The sequence below is a fragment of the Pleurodeles waltl genome, chromosome 3_1 (genome assembly GCF_031143425.1).
Source record: "Pleurodeles waltl isolate 20211129_DDA chromosome 3_1, aPleWal1.hap1.20221129, whole genome shotgun sequence".
NCBI classification, from domain to species: Eukaryota; Metazoa; Chordata; class Amphibia; order Caudata; family Salamandridae; genus Pleurodeles; species Pleurodeles waltl.
The window spans coordinates 1580343561-1580366478 of record NC_090440.1 but is presented as its reverse complement, the minus strand read 5'-3'; the positions used below and the strand labels follow the sequence as shown (position 1 = coordinate 1580366478).

Below are 22918 nucleotides of genomic sequence, written 5' to 3'. Positions count from 1 at the left end.
GGGGGACCATTTATGGTTTCCTTTCATCCGTCTGGGGTGGTTAATTTGCTTTGGCTGATTGTGATGACCTCTGAAGTGACTGAACCATTGTCTTCGGACTTTATTCCTGGGTTATCACTGTTAAATATGACTGTCAAATGGAAACATTGGATGTCTCATTGTCTATAGATGGGTGCTAACCAGTCCAACGGGTATGCCTGCTAGCAGAAAATAGTGAATGCTGTCAGCCATCACCATCCTCCAAGACATTGGAATATTAAGATTTTGACACCCTTGAGGTTTTATCATGTTTTTCAGATCACTTACAAGCCTAAATCGACATAAGACCTGTCTGAACCAGTCCTCCGAATTGCTTCTAGTCAAACTCCAACACAACTTCAGAGCCTTAGATCCGCATTATACTGGACACCACAGAGATTAGAGACAATATTTAGTTTTCCCCTTCTAAATAAATGGCACCCATTTTTAGTGGATGGGATTCCCTTTTCCTTTTGGATGGTGCATTACTATGTTTGCCACAAACGCTGCAGGATTGATTCTTCACAACTAAGCATTTTTCCTTGTCCCAGGATTTTATGTAGAAAATTGGATTAAGAAAAGATGAATGGTTGGCGAGTGAGGTATATTGGAGCCCTCTATAAGCCACCTGAACTTAATCTGATTAAATCAGGGGGAAACTAAAGTCTTCTCAGTCCTCACAAGTCCCTCCCAGTAGGCAATAGTCTCATGTTAAACAGAGTATAGAGGCTAACTATCTTAGATATATGAATACGTTAGGTGTTCTGTAGTAACCACTGTAGATACTTTGAACTTTCAGTTTGTTTTTGTATTATCTCTTCTTGGAAAAGAGTGTAGACCTCTTAATCCTCTCAGAATTTACTCTTATCCAATAGATTCTTAATCCTTGAAGAGGTCGCTGCATTTGAGTGATCACTTATGCTTTTTGAAAGTAATTTTCATCAAATATGTATAACAACTAATGATTTGTTTGACCAGGAAGTTACACTAAATTTGTAGTTTGCTGTTACTCTTAAAATTAATGTCTTAAACTCTTAAATTTACACTGTACATCATTTTCACACATGTATAAATTATGTTATGTTGTTGGGCCAATTTTAGATGAATTAGCATAATTATTTATTATGGATTGATTTTAAGTTTATATTGCATAAAATAAGAAATAAATGCCCTTTTAGTCTTTTATAAAATAATAATTCTTTGTGGGATAATTCTGATTATTTTTCTTTTCCTAGGAGAATGACCGGGCATTCTTTTCACATGGGCTATAGCATGGCACTTCTCAATGGTATCGTGGCAGCTCTTACAGTAGTGTGGAGTTTGATGTGATTCCATGGTTGGTCATTATGCGGGACATTCAACAAAAATACTCAAGGATTTTAATGGAAACTGCTGTATGGACATTTTGTATACCACTTTGGAACAGCATTTGGTCTTGCACAAGATAATGCTAAATTCTTTCGACAACTTGCAACTTTTGATGAATTCCTGGGTGTACAGTTAATTTTCATTTTCTAATTACTCAAGAAGCGTATAAAGATTGAAGCATATTGTGCCTTTTTCAAGTTTTCAAAATGGATTTTGTTAACATAAATGACAATGCACTGATTGTTTAACGTGGCTGTGTCTTTGTTTCTACATCAACTGGACAAAGATTGGCAATGGCGCTCTTAAAAAGCATTTGGAGGCAAATCCAGAAACCAATGTCCCGCTTGTGAAACCGAGCTGACTACAGTTGAGGCTCGGCCTTGCCTTGCACTAAGAGGGAGCATCTCTTTATCCTACTGCAGAACTAAACACTTCTAGGTGTTTTTTATTCCTTAGACAGAAAATCAGTTAAGATGTTTTGCATGACCCAAGACAATTTTTTTAACTTAAGAATCAGAGGTCGTTTTTTTAAAAGAAAGTCCCACAGGTGGTGAAAGGTGCTCAGATCAAGACATGCATGATTGAAAGAAAAGAATGTGCGAGAATTCATGCAGAGTTTTGCTTTTCCTAAGGGATACATGCTTTGGCACCATTAGAAAGGTGAAACGTTCACTGTTCATGAAGTGATGCAAAAACGTTACAGTCCACAGTCAATACCACAAAGTTGTCTTCTGACTAATAGTGACAACATTTCGAGTTCCAAACATCCATCACAGACTCGATTTTTCAAACCTTCATCCACACTCCTTTACCTGTTGTCAGAAACCAATTCAGTTTAATGAATGTTGTGTTCATAAAGGTTTATTAATTTGAACTTAAACTTACTTGCACAATGAAGCTGACATGGTTCATTATAACATATCTAAATTAATAACATCATTAAGGTACAGCTACCATGATAAATAGATCTGTTTTTTTTTGTATTCCTCAAATATCCCTTGCATTTGAAGGTACTCTTCTCCATAAGGCACCATTAGTATTATGATTTTCTACAGTGTTTTAAGTGTAGATTTGTTCTGTTTCCTATGCAATATAATTGCGAAAATAATTCTGTAATTTTTCAACTCTGCCATTACCTTTGAATCAGCTAGGTTTGCGAAGCGTCTGTAAATAAAAGCAAACATAGTTGCTACTGCAACCCTAGACACGAATCTTTTTATATGTAAGATAAAGACAAATGATCATTCTTGGCTTACATTGTCTCGCTTCTATTTATTTCTCTTGCAATATCTGGAAACATTTAGCAAAAGATACTTTTAAAACCTTCCGAGACAGTGTACTGTGTTCGAATTTTATTTATGTAAGTTTTTCAGTGGTTTAAATAAGGCCATACAAAGAAAACTATCATTGTTTATTTTCTCCCTCATACCATCGAGAATGATCTTGATAAATTACATTACAACATTCAATATCATTTTCTTTGGATGATGGAAATTCATTCTGTAGATCGCATCCTTAATCAGCACAAGTACAGTTTTTGTAGTGTAAATAGAAGGAGATGCTCACAGGGTCATTGAGTGACTATCACATATTGTACGTCCTCTTGTGGATTAACTGCCAAACTAAAGTAGTTTGTGGTATATTCTCATGTGTTCTGCTTGTGAATTTTGAATTTCAATGTCCCATGTGCAAAGTTATTTACACAGGGTGAATTGCATGGTAAATAATCTGATTGTGACTGTCATGTCTGGCTTTTCTTTAATATATTTACCCTTTCTCTTAATATATTGCACATCACTTGGAGATACACATTATTAATAAGAGTTTAAAAACGAGAAACTGATAGAGGCAACAGAGCATAAGAGCATACCTTGAGCTGTAATGTTGTAGTAAGATTGTGGCTTATTCCTGCCCTTTTTGTCTTTTTTTTTATCCAGTACCCCATTCAGTACAAACTTTTTTCGGTTAATGGTGCAAAGAGACCAGATGTAATAATTCAGAGTCCTAACAAAGAGCTATATATGGTCTTTGAGATCTGTTGTTACACCATATACCAGAAAAACTATTGAACGTTGTATTGCCAGCTTGCAGAAGGATAGATTTTGTCTTATTGTAAAATCATTATGGGGCTGGTATCTGACAATGGTTTTCAAAGTTGAAATAGATACTGTGCCTTCGTCTCATTGGAAAACCGAAGAACGTGTTGCAACTGTAGCCTCGTTCTATTTCAGCAATACAGGCCTTATACAATAAACTTCTTAACTTAAACCCTAGTTGTTTTTATTCCTCTGGCAGGATGCCTATATAACAAGGTAAGTTCAAGCAACACTAGGTGTGCACTCATATAGCATGTAAGCTTATCTTACTAACCTTCCCTGATATCCAGCTGTCTCTTGGTACACTTTATTAGTTTGTCTAATTCAGTGCCTGAGGATTTGCAATAAACCACATGCAACTAGAATTCTTGAAGTCCCGATATATTTTCAAAGATTTGTCAAACAAGCTGCCCTTTCACCTAGAATGTTAAGTGGTTCGAATCAAAAATCTTAAATACTGACAGAAAAACGTGAATCTTTTGCTTAACCCATCACAAGAGTTGAGAATAACAACACATTCCTGTTAGACTCAGCCGCAGCCCTTGCATTCCCAAAATACACAGTTCCACACATCCCATGCACAATGTGCAGGTTGTGTCATCTACTCGCATTTGGTATATGATTGGATGAATGAATGAAACTTTCTGTCAATAGTTAGCAAGTGGGGTTTTTTGCAGATCTATTTGTGCAAGAGCACAGTCACCCTATCCAGTCTTTCATCTCATCTTGCTGGAGGGAAGAATTAGATGTCCTCTGTCTATATTGGTTGGAGAACGATTATCTCTGTTTTCTGCCGAATCCTCCTGTGCACAGGCTTGTCAAGATTTGATGCATGTTTTAGATATTCCTTATAGCCTCATTCTAGTCAAAATGGATTTGTTTTTCGGGCCCCAGTCAGCTAACCAGCAGCAACTTCTGGACCTTCCCTACTTTTTGGATTTTTGTGGTTCAACAGGATGAACTGATTCTCTATCCCTCCCTGACATTCTTCAGTTTGAGACTCTGGTTCCAGAGATCTACAAGAGTATCCAGCATACTTCCAGATCCATGTCAGAATCAAACATTTCTTATTCGTGCTGCTAGAAAAAACTCCACTATGAAATCCCACAGTCGGACTGACCTATAGAGCAATCAGGCAGTGCCCGAAGAGCTGGTCAACGTGTGGGCCTGTTTTTGGCTGATTTTTGGACCAGTTTTATGGTTTGCTGGGCCAGTTTTAATTGTTGATTTTGGTTATTAAAACAAACATTGCCTTCAGCAGGTTGAAATCAATGCAGTTTTCCTTCCTTGCACAACACGTATACAGCGTATCTTAACAAGTTCAAACTGCCCCAATTTGAAAACATAGGACATTTTTTTAGCTATCTAATTCACTAATAGGGGCCACTTTTTTTTTGTGCCTAGGCTTATTTCTTTTCCCGACCCAACCCTGGGGATCTATAAGAGAAAATTATTCCTCAATCATGATTGGGTTTGTGTGAAATCTGCATAATTTGCTTTTGCCCAATCACACAAAATTATACATAATTATGCAAACGTGAATCCAGCATTTTGTGCTATATTTTAGCATGAAATGCATCCTCACACCCATTACATTTTTACCATAAATGGGACATACTTACACGAAGTAGCGTAGTGGTGCCATTTTGGAAATAGTTTGTATTGCAAACTTTCCAAAACTCTTCAAATTCCACTCGCCCAGGCCTAATTATGATTGAGTTTGCAAATCCTGAAATCCTGGTAAACTGTAGCCAGTATTCTTTCCTCATCTAATACCATTAATGGGCCCAGAGACATTTTTTCTCTGAAAATTGAGGCAATGAGATGACACTTTTAAGGTCTTCTTCATTTGCACCTTAGTAACAAAAACTCTATTTACTGTGTTTTCTCACTTTTCTTCTGACTGCAATGTGCTGCATTAGCATACCGATCATTCATGCTAATGGTGTCTTGTGCTGTTGACTGCATGACATGAAAAATTGCTTTTCTAATATATGTTTACCTGATGCAAGCAAGACTGATGAACTGACTGCCAGTATAACGACCCTTCCATCACTTTTGTTGAGCTCAACCAAGGCCACAGATAGGCAAAGGCTGTTGTTGCCAGGTAGGGCCTCTGACACGAGTAGCTTAACTGAAATTTCACACTTGTTTTACTAGAGTTAAAGCAAGATTGATGACTTTCAAAAGACAAATGCCCACTTCAGAGGTTTGCCACTTGTTGTACCCCATTCAGTTTTTAAGGATTAATCACGGGGTGCATCTTCCACCGTGAGGATGCCATCTTACACTGGAAGTTCTCTACACCCTATGTGCTTGACCATATGTGATCAGTTTTGGGGGGTGCTGAATAGAGTTCCCAACCTGTTGGGAATGAGGAGAGCAGGATCAACAGAGTAAGGGAAAATTACCTTCATGTGGATTTTGGTGATCTTACCTTTTTCTTCCTATACTTTACAATACCCACCTAAACATAAGCATATGCTTTGACCATGCTTGACAAAGAAAATATGTAGGAAGAAGGCTAGCAAGTGATGCTCTGTTACTGAGAAGTGTTTCCTGCATGTGAGGAGGAGATGCTCGTTCTGGGCCCATTTGTTAAAATTGTAAGGTCATAGCATCTTTGACCGTCCAGCCTGCGGTGCAGTCATTTCTATCAGGTTAATGAAGAGTAGGAACCAAGAATGCTGTGTAATTACATAAAGGTAATTTATCCTGTAATCACTGCTTTTGTTTTAGTAGTGGAAAACGGCCCGCCTGTCTGATTCCACCTGAACATGTCAATATGTGCTCCTTCTCTCTGACACTTCATTCAGTACACAACTCCCATAACCATATAATTCAGAAGACGTACACATGTATTTGTATGATGACTCCAGTGACGTCTTGATTATCAAATATGAATGTCTTGAATGTACACGTGGCCTAAGGGATCCATTGTCAATTGGCTTTAAAAACATGTCCTTTAAGGTACACAGTGCTGTGTAAATATCTCCACTAGTGCTATCTCACCTTTAGCTCCTTGACCCTACCAGTCTTTTGTTCCCCCCCTAAAAACTACCTTTCCCTCTAGCTTAAATTAAACTACTGTGCACCCTGTCCTTTGCCCAACATCAGCTTCACGTGTGAATGGGTTTTAAAAAATGTAGTTTTCTAATATGTTTTTTTAGGAGTGTTCACCCATGTCTTACCTCTTTATATTGAATTTGTCAAACATTTGCCTGAGACCGGGAGTGTTAACTCCTTGTTCAACGCATTTGGGATGCTGCAAATTCTTACACCTCTGTGAAAGGTGCTCAGTGACCATATAATACCACTTTTGTTACTCCCAAAAATGTATTGGATATCTGTCTAGTTTCTGCATTGTTTTGTGTACACTTTTGCCATTATTTTAATAAAAGCAACTATTGTGGTTCACCTTAGTTATCTGTACCTCTCATTGGTGTCTCAAACAGGACCACTGAGGTTTTCTAATATCTTTGTTGATTGGGTGGGTGCTCAAAACTCCCTTGTGTTCCACCCTACTTCCCCGTTTTCATTCTGTCCTATCCAGTATATTTCCTGTGCCCTAACTTCGTGGCACGAGTTGCCTCATGTTTTTGGTTGTTGCATACCAACAGAGTGTTAATCTCTGTTGAATTACCTGGATAGACCCAAAGCAATACTCCTTTTAATCATTAGTGATTATTGTGCCCATGACCAGGACATGGCATGCCTAACGGTTGGTGGAGATGGAAATAGTTATGTGCCTGCCTATTTATTTTTACCTGCACTGTATTGGGAGGCTGCTTATTGGCCATAAATTGGAAAATCCTTGTAGTTTCATGTTTGGGGCTCCTGATTGTACGAGGTGTGCATTTGTGTTGACCATCTGATGTTAAGGGAGCTTTGTTCATCTGCTTTTTTTTTTGTTTGTTTTACCCCCCAGAGTCAGTCACGTTAAAAAAAAAAAAATAAAGAAAGAAAATGAAGCACATTATCACCACAGTGTTTACAGGCTGACACCTAGCTGAGAGAAATAACATACATAACACTAGAAACAAAGAGTCAAAATAATAGATAGGCAGGGGTGTCCAGGCCAACATGTAACTTATAACCCAAGCACTATCCCTGACAAGGAGGAGTCCAAATTCTCTGGAATCTTTTAACAGCTTTGGGGCCTCTAGCTTTTGAAATAGCTGATTCAAATTCGAAAATTTGACACATCAAAGGCCACCACTTCATTACCTTTGGGGAGTCAGGAGATATCCAAGCCTTCCCAATACACAGCCATGCAGTGGTTATAACAATAGACAGCATAGAGCTGCGGCTAAGGTCTTTTTCATTCATATGAGCTAGCATGATCTCACTACTAGACAGCAGAAGGCTGAAACGTGAAGCTGAAAGTCGCACAACCCCATCCCAAAATTCCAGGACAGGTTGAAAACATATGTATTACGCCTGCTGCCCGAGTTATGCACTTATGGCAAAAGTTCTCATCTGAGCCATGTCTTGAGGACCATTTTTGAAATCTTTTCGGGAGTGTAATACAGCATATACACAGTCTTAAATTGCAGCAACTTCAAGCTTACAGAGAGCATCGAACAATCAGTGATCTCCATAGAGCTCAGTATCTCTTTAGGAGATGTCTCTAATTGGAGGCCAGCAACGGACTGTCATTAGTGCTGTAAGTACGGAAAATATGATAAAGTGTATTTATAGATGCCTTGCCAGGTGACCTATATAGGTAAGTAAGAATATAAGAATCATTGCGTACTAACAAAACCTTACCCCGACCAAAGAATAATCCCGCAGTTTTAAGTATTTAAAAAAAATGGTGAAGTAGATCATAAGAGGACCGTAGAGAAGCAAATGAGTGGAACCCATAAATAACATACTGATATCCGATCATAGCAATCCTGGCTCTAGCCCATGCTTTACTGAAGGCGTCAGGGAGCACTGGGTTTCCCCAGAGAGGTGTATATCTATGCATTAGAGGGAGATAATAGTTAGGGAAAATGTCCCTCCAAATACGAATAATGTCCGTAATAACCTTGAACCGAACTTGTTTATGATAGTTAGGATCAGAGAGCGTTAAAAGAAAAAAACTAGCATCCGGCCATAGCGCCAGATGTGTCCTAAAAAAAAAAGACAGGCCCGGTTCACTCTGAGCAGATTTCGAAGCCAGCCAATGAAAGCAGCCAAGAAGTAGAGCTTAAAGTCAGGAAGTTGAAACCCACTCCGAGTATGCAGGCATTTCAGTAGATGAACGGGCCGCCTATAACCCCAAATAAAACTTCCTATATTGTAATTGTATTTATATAACACTTACTACCCCTGACGAGACATCTAAGTGCTTTTCAGTGAGTAGCATGCTACTCCGGAACCCAAAAGGCTTATTGGTGGATTAGTATAGGGAAATATGAGTTCAGTATTAGTTAATTTGAGCGAAGGATATGTGAGTTGGTTAGTAAGTTTGAATACAATAATCAAGGGAAGAATCCAGAAGTGTTAGTTTGGATTTTATAGTGATTGGATGAGTCTTGGGATGAGTAAAGGAGAGCTGGAGGAGGGAAGTCTGTAGAGAGAGGTTAGGGAGATCATAGTAGTAAAAGGGGTTTTGGACGAATCAAAGGTGAGATATGTGAGGGAAAATTTAGTAGGGTTGTTTGGGAGATCCTAATAGTAAACTGAGGTTCGGGGTGAGCCAAAGCAGTAGTGGAGGGAAGAGCTTAGTCGGGGATATTTTGGAGATCATAGTAGAAGAATGAGTTTTGGATGAGTCACAGTGGGGATGGAGGATAGAATGATAGAGGTATAGGGTGATGGAGAGACAGAGTAAAGCTTACAAGAGTAATTTTTAAAATTTATTTCCCCTCTTGTACAGTAGTACTAAGGTAATAGATACGTAAATATATAGTAATGGAATATTTTTGTGTAAGGAATATAATACTGGATATAATATTTTGAGATTTAAAGTTGTGTTGTATAAACACAGACTTTAAAGATTTGCAATATTTGAAGTTAATTTATTTGTGTACTTTACTAACATTATTTTTACTCCATTTTCAATAGCGAAATGCTTGCTGATAAAATAGTTCAGATAACATTTGCTCACTGTGATAGATAAAATGAAAGCAGGGAATAATTAGGGCTTTTATATCTTTTTTTCCCCAAAGTTGTTTTACTCTTAAAGGTTCTTTCTGTATATCTGCCTTTAGTGCCTTGTGAAGTAGGAAGACCTGTCTATGGTCAATATGGCCTCGGGCATTTGGGAGGATTTAGAGGCTTCTGGAAAGTCTGTCCAGATTCCTCTGTCAACTCCTGATAGTTTGGCATACTGAATGAGCTAAGTGGGTCTTGAATGAGCTTAGTGGGTCTTACTTCAAGGATGCTTTTTTCTGGTCCAGGGAGGACCTGTCCTGGCAGTTCGGGCTGGACTGTTCCCATGGGGAACAGGTTCAAAACAGATCTGCGTATGGCTGGATCCAAACAGGAATGGCATGGCAAGCAAAAAAACTGATGAATTAGACCCAGATCTGTAACTCTGGGTGAATGTTTGATTTGTTCTGCATTCCATCCATCATCTGTTGTTTTTGCATCTGTCGCCCTAGGTGGGAAGGGTATGCCCAGACTTGGGTCCCGTACTTGCTATGCCACCAGATTCAAGCTAGCCTGGCTGATGAAAGGTGATACCCTGAAACTGGTCCCAGGATGCATGTTTCTGATCCAGGGAGGACCTGGCATGGCAGTTCGGGCTGGACTGTTACCTTGGGGAACAGGGTCAAGACTGATTTGCATATGGATGGATCAAACTGGAATGGCATAGCAAGCAAAACAACTGATGGATTAAGCCCATATTTGTGACTTGGGGTGAATGTTTGATTTGTTCTGCGTTCCATCCATCATCTGTTGTTCTTCTCTACCAAAATCCAACATACTATGGACTTATAGGCTAGTTAAATAAGTCAATGAGGGCAGAGGGATATGGGGGGGGGGGGGTGTGGTCAGAGCACATGCACATGGTCCTGGGCACTACAGAGATAAAAAAAAACAGCATCAGTCCACAGTCCAAATGCAAAAAGAATGCATTTCCTTCAGTTACCACTTTACAAAGAAGTTTTACAACATTATTTGTCATGGACTCGTGTGTATGAGATTGGCTCCAGGGGGTTCTTATTGGTTTTGAATACCATGATGATGATAGCCTCTTTCATGGATGATGGCAATCTGACACTGTTTGGCTTTAACTTAACACATTAGACCTGTAACATGATATGCCAGATAAAATACATACAAATGTAGTGGCTCAACAATAGGAAGGTAGTGTTCATGCTTGGCTGTCTTACTGCAATGTGATCCTATCATTATGTTAACTTCAAGTTAATTAAGGTACCTTTATTGGAGGCAGCGGTAGGGACTGTTATAAAAAGAACAATGTAATTGTGATTATATCGTCATCCTTTTTTTTTTTTTTTTTCACTATTCCCAACTTTAGCGCTATTGAGACACGTAAAAAAAGATCCAGCAATGATTTAGCTCAAAATAAATATAAGAATTTAGGCAGAATATTCATTTTAATAACGTAACAATGACTGTATATACTAATGGGAAGTTGATTTCTTGATCGTATGACTGGCTGTAAGAGAAATTCAAAATTGAGCTTAAAGATATTAGCCACCTGACTTCTTAACCTGATGCCTAAGTAAGTAGCTGTTATCACCCAACAATCTGACTTGTCGGCTAAAAAATGAGCAGCACATGTGTTTTTTTGTTTAAGTTCAGTTTGTACCCAGAGATGCTCTCAAATCTGTTAGCCTCATTAGGGATTTACCCAATATCAGCCAGGGATTCTAAGGTGAATATAGCCACATCATCTGCATAAGCATCAACTTTAAGCTCTGAGCTATTAGATAGCAGCGTCTGTATCCCTGATTAAGGAGGACAGACTTCAGGTATGGCTCAATGTATAGTGTAAATAAAAGAGGAGTTGCTTAAGGTGGTGATTGAGACTTGCTACGTTCTATCACATGATTTTAACTCCATCCATTGCAAAGGTTGCTATAGCATAACATTACCATAAAAAACTAGAACCTGTTATCTGGTGGGTGCCTCAAACCTGTGCAGATTTTTCTATACTTTTTTTAAACCTTCTGACTCATTTTTCTACCCTCCCATCTCAAGCACATACTCCACTGCAAAATACCCATAAAAGCCAAGAGATTGACGAATATATTGCCCACCACAATCTCCAGAAGGACCCCCCACCCCGCACACGGAGAAAGAAATCATGCCTCCTTTAAGCTGACAGCACTGCCAGTGTTTCCAGCTCCCTTCACTCCCGCATCCACATACTTAAATATTCCAAAATCACTGCAGACCAAAAATGACAAAGAACTCCCGAGGACCAATATTCCAGCCCACATATAACTAGAGCAGAGCCTGACAGGAGTGTTCAGACAGATAGGGGGAGTGGGTGGAATAGACCCCTGTAGTGGTCGAAGGACCTGAATGGAATCTTGCTCAGAGTAACAAAAATGTCTCTGCCCATCCTTAATAATCTTAAATCTGGCAGGTTCCTGAAGAAAGATGTGTGTACCAGCAGCTTTTAGTGGATTGATCATCTTGCGCAGCTGCTGCCGCCGATCCATAGTAAGTTTACAAAAATCTGGTCATATGAAAACAGACAGTAGATCAATAACTGGTGCAGCTGGCCGGGCTTTCAGGGAAATTGCTTAAAAAGTTACCCACAAATATCAAAATTGGGAGGGGATGAGCTTGGTCAGTGTTTACAGAACTTTGAGTCAGTGGGAGTCGGTGAGCATGCTGAATTTGAGAGTCCATATCCCAATTGGCTAAGTCCAGAAAATCTATTGTAAACAACTTAATAATAAACTGAAGTGGATCTACACCTGTTCGCCCTTGAGTATTCCAAAAAAACATCAGATTATTGTGCCATTGGCAAATCTCCTGGTCCTCAGTCTTTGACTGGGGCACCGCCAAACTGTTTTCAAGATCCCTGAAGCCCTAGCTGAGGCAGTCCCCACCTCCTCCATGCTGACTATTCACTGTTGAAGCTCAATCACTTGTTAATGGGTGTTTTGACCATCTTGGTCACTTCTGCCGGAGACTGCTGCAGCAATTTATCAGCCCTGACATGAACATAATGTTGAAGCACTTCTGCCCGTTGAACCTGCGTACATTGTATGATTGTAGTCAATGAGGGCTCTTTGCTTGGTTCTGGCTCTGGTAATCATACCGTTGTGTCAGATGCATAGTTATTTGACAAGATTGTACCTGGAGCACTAAGTTCATCCCCCCACACCCTCAATCAGATTTGGAGTACCAGACCTGGGGGGAATACTGAGGGGAGCACTGGAGGGATGCAACTCCCCCGATGGGGACCCTGACTTTGTACACCTGTACGTTGACAGGTTGATAGTTGAAGCCGGATATTTTGGCGTATACACAATAGGTGTTTGTACAACTGGTATCATGAATACAAATATTTGAAAGTGGTTTCTTACCAGATAATGATGAAAATGGAGGTTTGTAGAAATAAAATATTTGTGTAAGATCACACAGTTTAAGTGGGCTAGACTGCAATTTATCCCGTCTTTCTTGTTTCGCTTTGCACAAGTCAGACAGTAAAAAGCTATTTGTCTTCCTTTGTTAAGGTGATCACCAGTTACCTTGATTTTTTTAGACATTGGGAGATTAAGTGATTTGCCCAGAATCCCAGGGTGTTGAGGCCGACTCGCCCCTGGTTCTCCTATTTCCAAATTTGGCAGTATACCACATTCTGGTTAGTGGCAGGCAGAAGCCACTTGAAAGCTCGGCTCCTTATGAGCTCGAAGTTCCAACAGGACATTGAGTTGAGTCAGAGCCAAGGTCCTGGCTCAAGCTTTCAGTGGCTCACCTACCTCTAGCTGTTCAGTCCCTCTGGCTTCTACATTCTACATTTGTGTAGTGGTAACATCCACCCTGGGAGAGTTCTGAGAGTGAGGTGACTGCAGGGGTGAGTTGAAAGGGTCATTGTGGGCTCTAGAGATGAGGACAAAGGTGGTGTTGTCGGACTCTTGTTCGAACGAGACTGCTGGATTCAGGGTGGCAGCAACACTGCCTGTGGGTGACTGACTCATTCCCACATCAGTTGGCTGCTGCGGCCCAACCCTACTGGCTGGCTTGCTTGCAGCACCTTACCCAACCCAAGAAGGAAAAGTGACTTGTGGCAGCCTATCTGGTGACAATCTACTGACTTTTCAGGATAGTAGCGGTGAACAGATCTCACCCCTTTCTCTCATTAGCAAAATATCTCATAAACACACACATTGTCAATAAAAAGATGCAGGGTGGTTTTCAATATATTTATTGAACAGACTGCAATCTACGATAAAATATATGAGCTGCAATTATTTGGATAATGAGCATAACATTATTAGGATTGTGATGGTTAGTGAGAAAAAGATGAACAATCCCAACATATTACAATGAACATTTATTTAGAATTCCTCCCTATGCCTAGTGTCTAGCGAGAGCACAGAAGTCACAACCCAATCAGTCCATACTCAGTCCGTGAGAGAACCACCCACCCCTATTATCTTTAAATGAACGCCTGCCCTTCGTCTCCTTAGCTGGCTTGCAGAGACAAGGCTGAGGTCTTGCTGAAAATGGCATTGAGCATAGATGGAAATCCTGGTCTGAAGGAACCTTCTCATCAACCCCACTTTTGGTCTACATGGTGTTTTATATAAAATCATGTTTTTGTTCTATGAAATAGGCCTGAAGTGGGCATGTGCCCAAGTGTTGGGATGTGTGTGTGCTCTTGTGGCGGCAATGCCAAGCATTATTTCATGTTGGTCTCCCACTGTTTCTTGTCATCATTGAGTCAGGAACATAATGAAAAAGGTTGTGCATAATAATAATGACAATGCTCTCGCAGAATAGCAATTGATTAGGAAAAATAAAACATCCCCATTGAAAAGCAAGCTATTCTAAAATGAATAAATGAAAATAGAGCATATTATTTAGATAAAAGGGGCACAGGCCTCAGGCCTAAGTTAAGCTAAAATATATGTGCCCGAGCAAGGTACTAAAATGAACCCATGACAGTGGAGACCACCTTAACATTTCCATGGATGGACGCAATACATGTGTGGGATGCCAACAGATGACTCCAATGGGTGGTGGGAAGGATTAATGAGCAGGCAAAGTACAGGATGGTAACTATGAAAGTCAGAATCTACGCTCAGAGGCGTTTGTAACCAGTAAATGGGCTCAACTCCTGGGCAGACCATGCCGGGGAGAATCAAAGGTGCTGGGAGAAGAGATGAGTCTCTGGTAATTCTTATCTTCAACAGTGGTCTGCCCAACAACATTTTGACTTTTCTCTCCTCTCACCCAGCGGGTGCAGTTGCTGAGTTGGTCACCCTTGGGGAGTAGTGGATTAGTGCAGTCTTGGGTCAGACGGGGTAGTGGAAACAGCCTCTGAACTCTCCGTACTTTGGGACTCCAATTTCTCACAGTTGCACATGGAGCACCTTCCCTTAGAGTTCTAGGCTTTGACGGCTTGCCCACGGATGAAAATATTATACTGATTTAACAATTCTAAGAACATGTGCATGATTGAGAACCTGGATCAAAAGGCGAGTAAGTATGTTTCTCTTGTAGTCCATTGATAGTCATGAACATTTGAATAGTTCAGCTTACGTGCGGGTATCCCGGAGCACCTGATTATACAATATCTTCTTAAGTGTATATGTTTGCCTTACTTCAGGAAGGCCTGAGAAGCCTAGATGAAAAGACTACAGTGGTGTAGTTCTTCAGGCTGTACTTAGAAAAGGGTTAAAGAACCCATATGAATGTTTAGTTTGAGGTAAAATGTTTTACAGAACAACTCAAATCTCCTTCACAAACCCTTTTCTGGAAAAGTAATAGAAGAAGAATAAAAGGACAGTGTAGCCCCATAGGCTGTTATTGTGTGAGTGAAAAAAGTCACTGTGCCTTTAAGGCAGCAGAGACTACCAATATCCCACCATGCTCAGCAGATGGCAGTTGCTTCAGTTCTTTTTTTGGTACCTGGTGACAGGATCAACAAATACTGGACTCTGCCTTTTAGGCTTTTTTTCTTCAAAATTTACCTGTGAATTTAGGTTTAAACTGTTTCACTCAGTCTTTCATCAGTCTCTCACTTTTTCAGACATTTTCTGTGAGAGAAAAAAGGCTAAAACAGACCCTCACAAACGATGTATTCTCATCCTTCTTTCAAGTCATCTTCCAGAACAGTGTCATGACTGCAAGATGCTTTCATGCCACACCCGACGGAGAGAGAGATTTGCCTTCATGTGCAGAAGAACGGCGCAGACAGCAAGTCCAGTCTCGAGGTGAGACCTCCGAGCTAAGAGAGGGTCATTCCTCTACCAGGGCTCTTGCATCTGTCTCTGAGGGACTTCGAAGGTCCATAAAGAGAGTACCGTCTGGAAAACGTAATCTCTCCGGGTCGACGTTGAGGGGATTGCTCGATGGCGATGCCAGGCACAGCACTGACTTGCTTACCGTAGAGAACTTGCTCACCGTCGAAGAAGAGCTACAGATTGGCGTCACAATAAGGTACAACTCTTACTCTGTCAACATCAATGGTAAGATCACCGTTGGGTAGTCTGTCGCTGTCGAGACAGCGAAGGAGAAGGTCAACGTCGCGTACTCACCAGAGGTCACCGTGGAGTCGTCGTAGGTCAGCGTCAAAGACTGAAAGGAAGACAAAAAGAAGGCACATCTATTCAACTTCAAGAGTACTCCAGGGCTTATTCTCCTTCTTTACTGATAGCACTACTGGACACGCCTTCTCCAGCTTCTCTTCCTTCTCTGCCTACTCCACTAGTACCACCTGCTACTCTCCTTCCAGCACCATCTCCACCACCGCCAAGACCTAGAACATGCTCCAGAATGCACTATCAGTTACACTATTGTTCTAGGCGCTCATCGTCCTTCAGGCACTCGTGTCATCATAGCTGCTGATCTCTATCCCGTACTACATCAGGACATCGGCATAGACACACAAACCCACCTGTTCATCATCTACTGCATGATACTCCCCAATGCTGATGGAATCTCCTTCTCCTAGCATCTCTCCAGTGGACAATACCTCCACATTCCAAGAGGTTCTAGTGGGAGGTTAACATTCAGATGTCAGTCCCTACACCTTCACACATCTGTCATTTTTTAGATGCTTCACCAGCGATCAGCATCAAGACCTGCTACCATTAGTGCCAGTACAATTAGAACTCACAGTGGAGATTTTTCTAACCCCATCCTTAACCAAATCAGCCCCTTCAAGACTGCAGAAAAAGTATAGACCGCCAGAACAAGATTCTCAATTCCTTAGAGCAGATCCAACCCCTGATTTGGTAGTGGTTCTAACGGCAAAGAAGCATCACGCTACTGCTCCAATTTCTTATGTGGGTCACAAGGTTTGCTACACAGCCACAACCTCCATGAAGGTGGCTAGTGCCACCGCCTTACTGCGTAGATATGATAGTGCTCTCTGGGACTCTATTCAACAATTTGCGAATGATCTTCCCAGGGACAGGAGACAGGACTTTGTGGAAGTCGTTAAAGAGGGGCTCATGGTGTCCAACCAAGTCATCAGTGCCGCAGCGGACTCCTCTTTGTTAGCGGCATGAGTATTGGCATGGGATTGCCTTAGGACAGCATTCTTGGCTAGGCCTTACCTCACTAAAATCAGAGTTGCAGCACAGGATTTTGAATCTTCCTTTCTCAGGAGCTACTCTGTTCAACAGCCACACAGACGATGAGATGACTCGCACGAAGTCTGAGATGGATACTCTTAAGGCTGTAAGCCTAGAAAGGCCAAAAGATCAGGGGCGTCCCTTCAGGCCTTACCAACACCAGTTTTACCCTCAGAGGGTTCAAACCCCTCATTGGTATCAAAGTCGCCAACACTTGCGACCTTACCAACAGCAGGAACAATCTAGTGGGCGAGCTTCCCAGCAACCCGCCCAAAGAGGTGAAACCTACAACATGTGCAAAACAATGAATCTTCCCTTCCCCCTCCTGACAGAGTGACAAAAAATAACAAAAGACTCCTGAAGTCTGAATAGTGTTCAAAATGGATATTCTGTCAGGTTCATCAGCCCTTCCCAGAGCATACCACTGAAACCATCCAACCATCATTCATCAATGCTTCGCAAAGAATCAACATCTTGGTGCAGAATCATGCATTGGAGGTCGTCCGTCCCCCAAACAACGGGGTACAGGCATCTACTCTAGATACTTTCTGGTGGGGAAAAAAAGACAAAAAGAAATTCAGACCCGTTCTTGACTTAAAGGTAGCCAACAAATGGATTCCCAGAGAGATGTTTCAGATGCTGGCATTGCATCAGATCTATCCCCAACTGCTACAGGGAGATTGGCTTTGTTCCACAGACCTCCAAGATGCGTACTCATCAACAAGAATCACTGCACTTTCTTGAGGTTTATAGTGGGGCAGGACCATTATCAATACCAGGTCCTTCCATTTGGCCTCAAGTCAGCTCCCAGAATCTTCTCCAAGTGTATGACAGTGTAGCTGCTCATCTCCAGAGGCACCAAATCTTTGTCTATTAATAACTGGACGACTGGCTAATCAAAGCGTCGACTTCACAAACAGCCCAGAGGCATTACGATTGGACTTGCGAAGTCCTGCAATGATTGGGTCTTCAAATTAACCACAGCAAATCCATCTCCACTCTAGTTCAGACTGCAGTATTTAGGGGCTACCATTGACACCATACAGGCAAGAGTGTGTCCTTCGGAGGAGAGATTTTCATTGATCCCTCGGAAATATCACTCTGTAATGAAAGTACCATCCTACAGTGAGGTCAGTGTCCTCCCTTATCAGATTAACGGCCTCATGTATATCCTCACTCCAAATGTACATCTCCACATGCGCCCCCTTCAGGAATGTCTCACCGACCAAGCAACAGGCAGCTGGGAAGACAAGATCACTCTCTCAACTTATGCGAAACAATCCCTGAAGTGGTGGTGTTCTCTGGACAGCCTTCTTCAGGGGATACCCTTTCACCAACTGGTTCTTTTTCAAACCATATTAACAGATGCATCATTACTGGGCTAGGGAGCCCGCATGGATCATATCCAAATCAAATTCAAGGCAAATGATCTCCAAAGGAAATGATGTACCACATCAACCTTCTCAAGCTCCTGGCAGTCTACCTAGCGCTCAAAGAGTTTTGCCCGCCAAGCAAAACCCAAACCCATGCTTGTTCAGGCGGATAATACAACCACGATGTACTACCTCAACAAGCAGGGGGAACAGGGTCCAGACCTTTGTTTCACAAAGCCCAAGCAGTTTGGAGATGGCTCAAGCCAGAAACCTGTAGATCACGTCAACTCTCCTTCCAGGTGTGCAAATGTGCAGGGTACTGCAAGAAAGTAATGAATTAGTCCTTCATGACAATGTCATGAAAGACATTTTCATACTGTGGGGTTCTCCGCACATTGACTTGTTTGCCACTGCAGAAAACAAAAAATGCCAAGACTTTGCCTTGAGGTACTTCCAACCCAATTGATCAGTCAAATTTCTCTTTGCCTTTCCCCCAATCCCTCTGATCGTGACAGTCCACTTCAAGAGTCCCTCTCAAGAGCCGGACTCATCCTGATAGCCCCATGATGTCCACGTCACTGGTGGTTCATGGATCTTCTTCACTGGCCACAGCGTCCACATCTCAAGCTCCCATGCTGACCAGACCTCCTAACTTGGTTCAGAGGTCAAATGGTTCATCCCAGCCTCTCCTCTTTGAATTTGGCAGTATGGCTCTTGAGCCAGTGCAGTATCTCCATTTGACCCTACCACAAGACTGCCTGGACATTCTCAAAGAACCTAAGTACTGTCAACCCATACATCGTATGCCTTCAAGTGGAAGAGATTTTGCATTTGGTGTTCTTCCAAGAACATAGACCCTACCTCTTGCCAGAAAGAAACCATTCTACCCTAACTCCTCTATTTGGCAAAATCTGGTCTACAATTCTCCTCCATAAAGGTTCACTTGGTGGCTCTTACGGCCTACAGAAAATTAACTTCACAAACCATTTTTTTCAAAATACCAGTAACAAGAGATTTCTTAGAAGGTTTAAAAAAGATATTCCTTCCCATCAGCAGCCTTCTCCTCCCTGAGAGCTCAATGTAGTCTTTCCGCATTTGATGCAGGATCCTTTTTAACTCATTTATAAGGCATCCCTGCAACATCTCTCTTAGAAAACAACTTTCCTCAATCCCATTACATCCTATAGGGTTAGCGAAATCCAAGCATTATTTGTTAATGAACTTTATATAGTTTTCCACTCTAATAAAGTAGTTCTTAGAACTCACCCAAACTTTCTTCCCAAAGTTATTTCGGATTTCCACGTCAATCAAACAATGTCTTTGCTAACTTTCTTTCAGAATACTTCAACAGCAGCTGAAAGAAGTCTTCATTCTCTGGCTATTAGAAGGATTTTAAATTTTACATAGATAAAACGTGTGACATTAGTAAATTGGACCAGCTTTTTATCAAGTACCGAGCAAACCATACAGGTTTAGCCACTTCAAGCAATCTATTTCTCGCTGGATAGTCTCCTGCATACTTTTATGTTATCAAAAAGTGTTTATCAGCTAGACCTAAGGCACATTCTATGATAGGCAAAGCATCTACTGCTGCTTTAATGAAAAATGTCCCTATTGCTGACATTTGTAAAGTGGCCAAATGGAGATCTGTTCTCACTTTCACCAAGCATTATTGTTTAGATTAAGATGCTAGAGCAGATGCTCAGGTGGGCCAAGCTTCCGTCAGAAATGTATTTGCCTAATCCAATCTTATCTTCTCTCCTCTATTCTTTTCACTGCAATTATTAGGGGTGGGCTTGCTGTTCCATTCAAGTGCTAGTGACTATCAATGGAGATCACATACGAAAGAAGGTATAGTTTCTTACCTGTAATTCTGATTCTCTCAAAGGGGAATCTCCATTGAAGAGATAAGCAACCCTCCTCCTTCCCGGTGGACAGCGTGCAGTATTGGACTTACATATCACAAAAAGAACTGAAGCAACTGCCACCTGCTGAGAATGATGGGATACTGGTGGTCTCTGCAGCCTTCAAGGCAAAGTCACTGTTTTTTCACTCATATATTAGCAGCATATGGGGCTACACTGTCCTTTTATTCTTCATCTCTTACTTTTCCAGAAAAGGGTTTGTGAAGGAGATTTGAGCTGGTTTGTAAAACATTTGACCTCAAACAAAATATTCATATGGTTGCTTTAACCCTCTTCTAAATACAATCTGAAGAATTGCACTACAGTAGCCCTTTTACCTAGGCTGTATCTTATGTTCTTAAGTGTTTTTACAGGCCGTCCTGAACTAAGGCGAACGTCTACACTTACGAAGATATTATATAATGAAGTGCTCAGAGATACTCGCACGTGGGCAGAACTATTCAAGCGGTTATGACTGAGAGGAGGCCTCTTTTTGCCTGGTTAGCCCCCCACTTCTTGCCTGATGTTGATGTGTCCTAGAAGTTGTAGTGCCCACGGCCCCTGCTAACCAGGTCCCCTGGGCCAGTGCACCGTAGTAGATGTGAGGGCATAGCTGCATGAGCAACATGCTCCCACTGTGTCCTTGCTGAACCTGGGTCATAGTGAGTGAACAGAGCAGCCATTTTAAATACATGTGCTGGACGCTGGTCAAACACAAGTTCCCCAGCTACATGTTGGCCACTCTGCACCCTGGGTTATTTGGTATCAAACACATCAGGAAGATAAATCCAAACTGGTACCAGTATTGGAGTTATCCCTAACATACCCAGGGGTCACCTTAGAGGTGCCCCCTGCAAAAGCTAACCTAACTGGCATCGTTGCTGACTGGTTCCATCTAGCATATCACCTCCAGGCGGCCAATATACAAATCTTGGGGGAGAGCCCTGGCTCTCCGGTTTGTAAGACAGTGCCCTTCCTGGGTGAAGGAGCTAACACCCCTCCCTCAGGAAGGTGCACTTTCCTGGTGGTGAGCTTCAAAGGGCAACTGCCCTTGAAACTCGAGCCCCCGGGCCTGCTACTAGCAGTAGATGGCTTCCTCCTTTGTCAACCCCCACTTTTGGCGTGAGCAAAGGCAGGAAACCACACAAAAGGTAGGAGGAGGGGTCTCACTTAGCATGCACCACTCCTACGGGCTTGCAGGCGAAGTGGACCGTCCATTTCATTTTCCTCCATGTTTGATGGCAGGAAAATAGCCAATGAGGTTTAGGTAGTGACCCTTCTCACAGGAAGTGGTCAATGTAGTGGATGTAGCCACCGAAGCGTAAGTATCCCATTGGACTCTACCAGGTTCCTCCTAAAACGCCCACTAAATTTGGTATTTAGTGGGCTCCCCTAGACCAAGAAATCAGACTCCTCAGGAAGAAAAGAAGAAGGCACGAAAGAACCCAACAGGATGAGAACAGATGACCTGCTGCACCAGAAGAGGCTCCAAGACGCCTGCTTGATGCAGCAGAGTCCCAGCAATCGCCTCTGCAGATGAGCTGACCACTGGACCGACATCATAAGACCCAGAGGACCTCCAGGCTTCGCAAATAGCCCGAGATCTCCCTCCTGAGTGGAGGCACCACTCCAGAAGCAAAGAAACCTTTAAAAAAACAGCAAGCTGGTGATGGTCACTTCACTGATCTGCCGATATCTCGGCAACCGGAAGTCGCAGACGGACCCAACGACACACCAACTAGTGCCCGGATGAGACCTACTAGTGTGGCAATTATGGTGGCACTGCGCCCTCCTGTGACCGAGTTGTGCCAATACCCTAGGTACCCTGCATCCAGCTGTCCTGAGCCCTGCATCACGGAACCTGCTGTGTGCCACGGGTCGCTAACCCCTTGCGACCTCGACAGCCTAAGGGGCCCAAAGGATCACCTTTAAATGTGCAAACCAGCTCCTTTTCCAGGTGGCCCCTCCAAGTGGGTCTGTGCCAAGAGACTTTCCAGCACTGCTCCTGCCGGAACTGGGAGCCACCCGAGACTCTCCATCTGGCACAGTGTGCCCACCAACCTCATCGACCATCCTGCAAAAGAAGAGACTGGTAACTCAACTGTGTGATTTTATATGCATTTTTCTAGGTAGCCTTCCATTGATTCCTATGGTGCATAATTCAGCGCAAAAAGACTAACTTTAATAAAAACCTTGAAAAATCATAACTCAAAAAGTACTTAACGTATCTTAACCATTTTGGTCTTAAAAATTATATAGAAGTCTGAAGTACTTTTATAAATTCTGGCCCTGGGTTATTCATTGAGTGTGTATGGTGCATGATTGGATTTGTTAGTACAACAAATGCTTAGCACATCTCCTGGATTAACCCAACTGCTCGACCAGCTACCTTAAAAATTGGAGCATTAGGTGGTCTAATTTCTACCTCTGGA

The 22918-nt window shown here is 42.0% G+C and overlaps 1 protein-coding gene across 1 annotated transcript in view; it reads left to right on the top strand.

Moving 5' to 3' along the window:
• ARL6IP6 (ARF like GTPase 6 interacting protein 6) overlaps positions 1-6904 on the top strand; it is a 99027-nt gene extending 92123 nt beyond the window's left edge. The window contains exon 4 of the mRNA XM_069225171.1: positions 1254-6904. Within this exon, the coding sequence (XP_069081272.1) occupies positions 1254-1347 (94 nt within the window). The 3' untranslated portion in view covers positions 1348-6904. The remainder of the gene's footprint in view (positions 1-1253) is intronic.
• The last annotated feature ends 16014 nt before the right edge of the window (positions 6905-22918 follow it).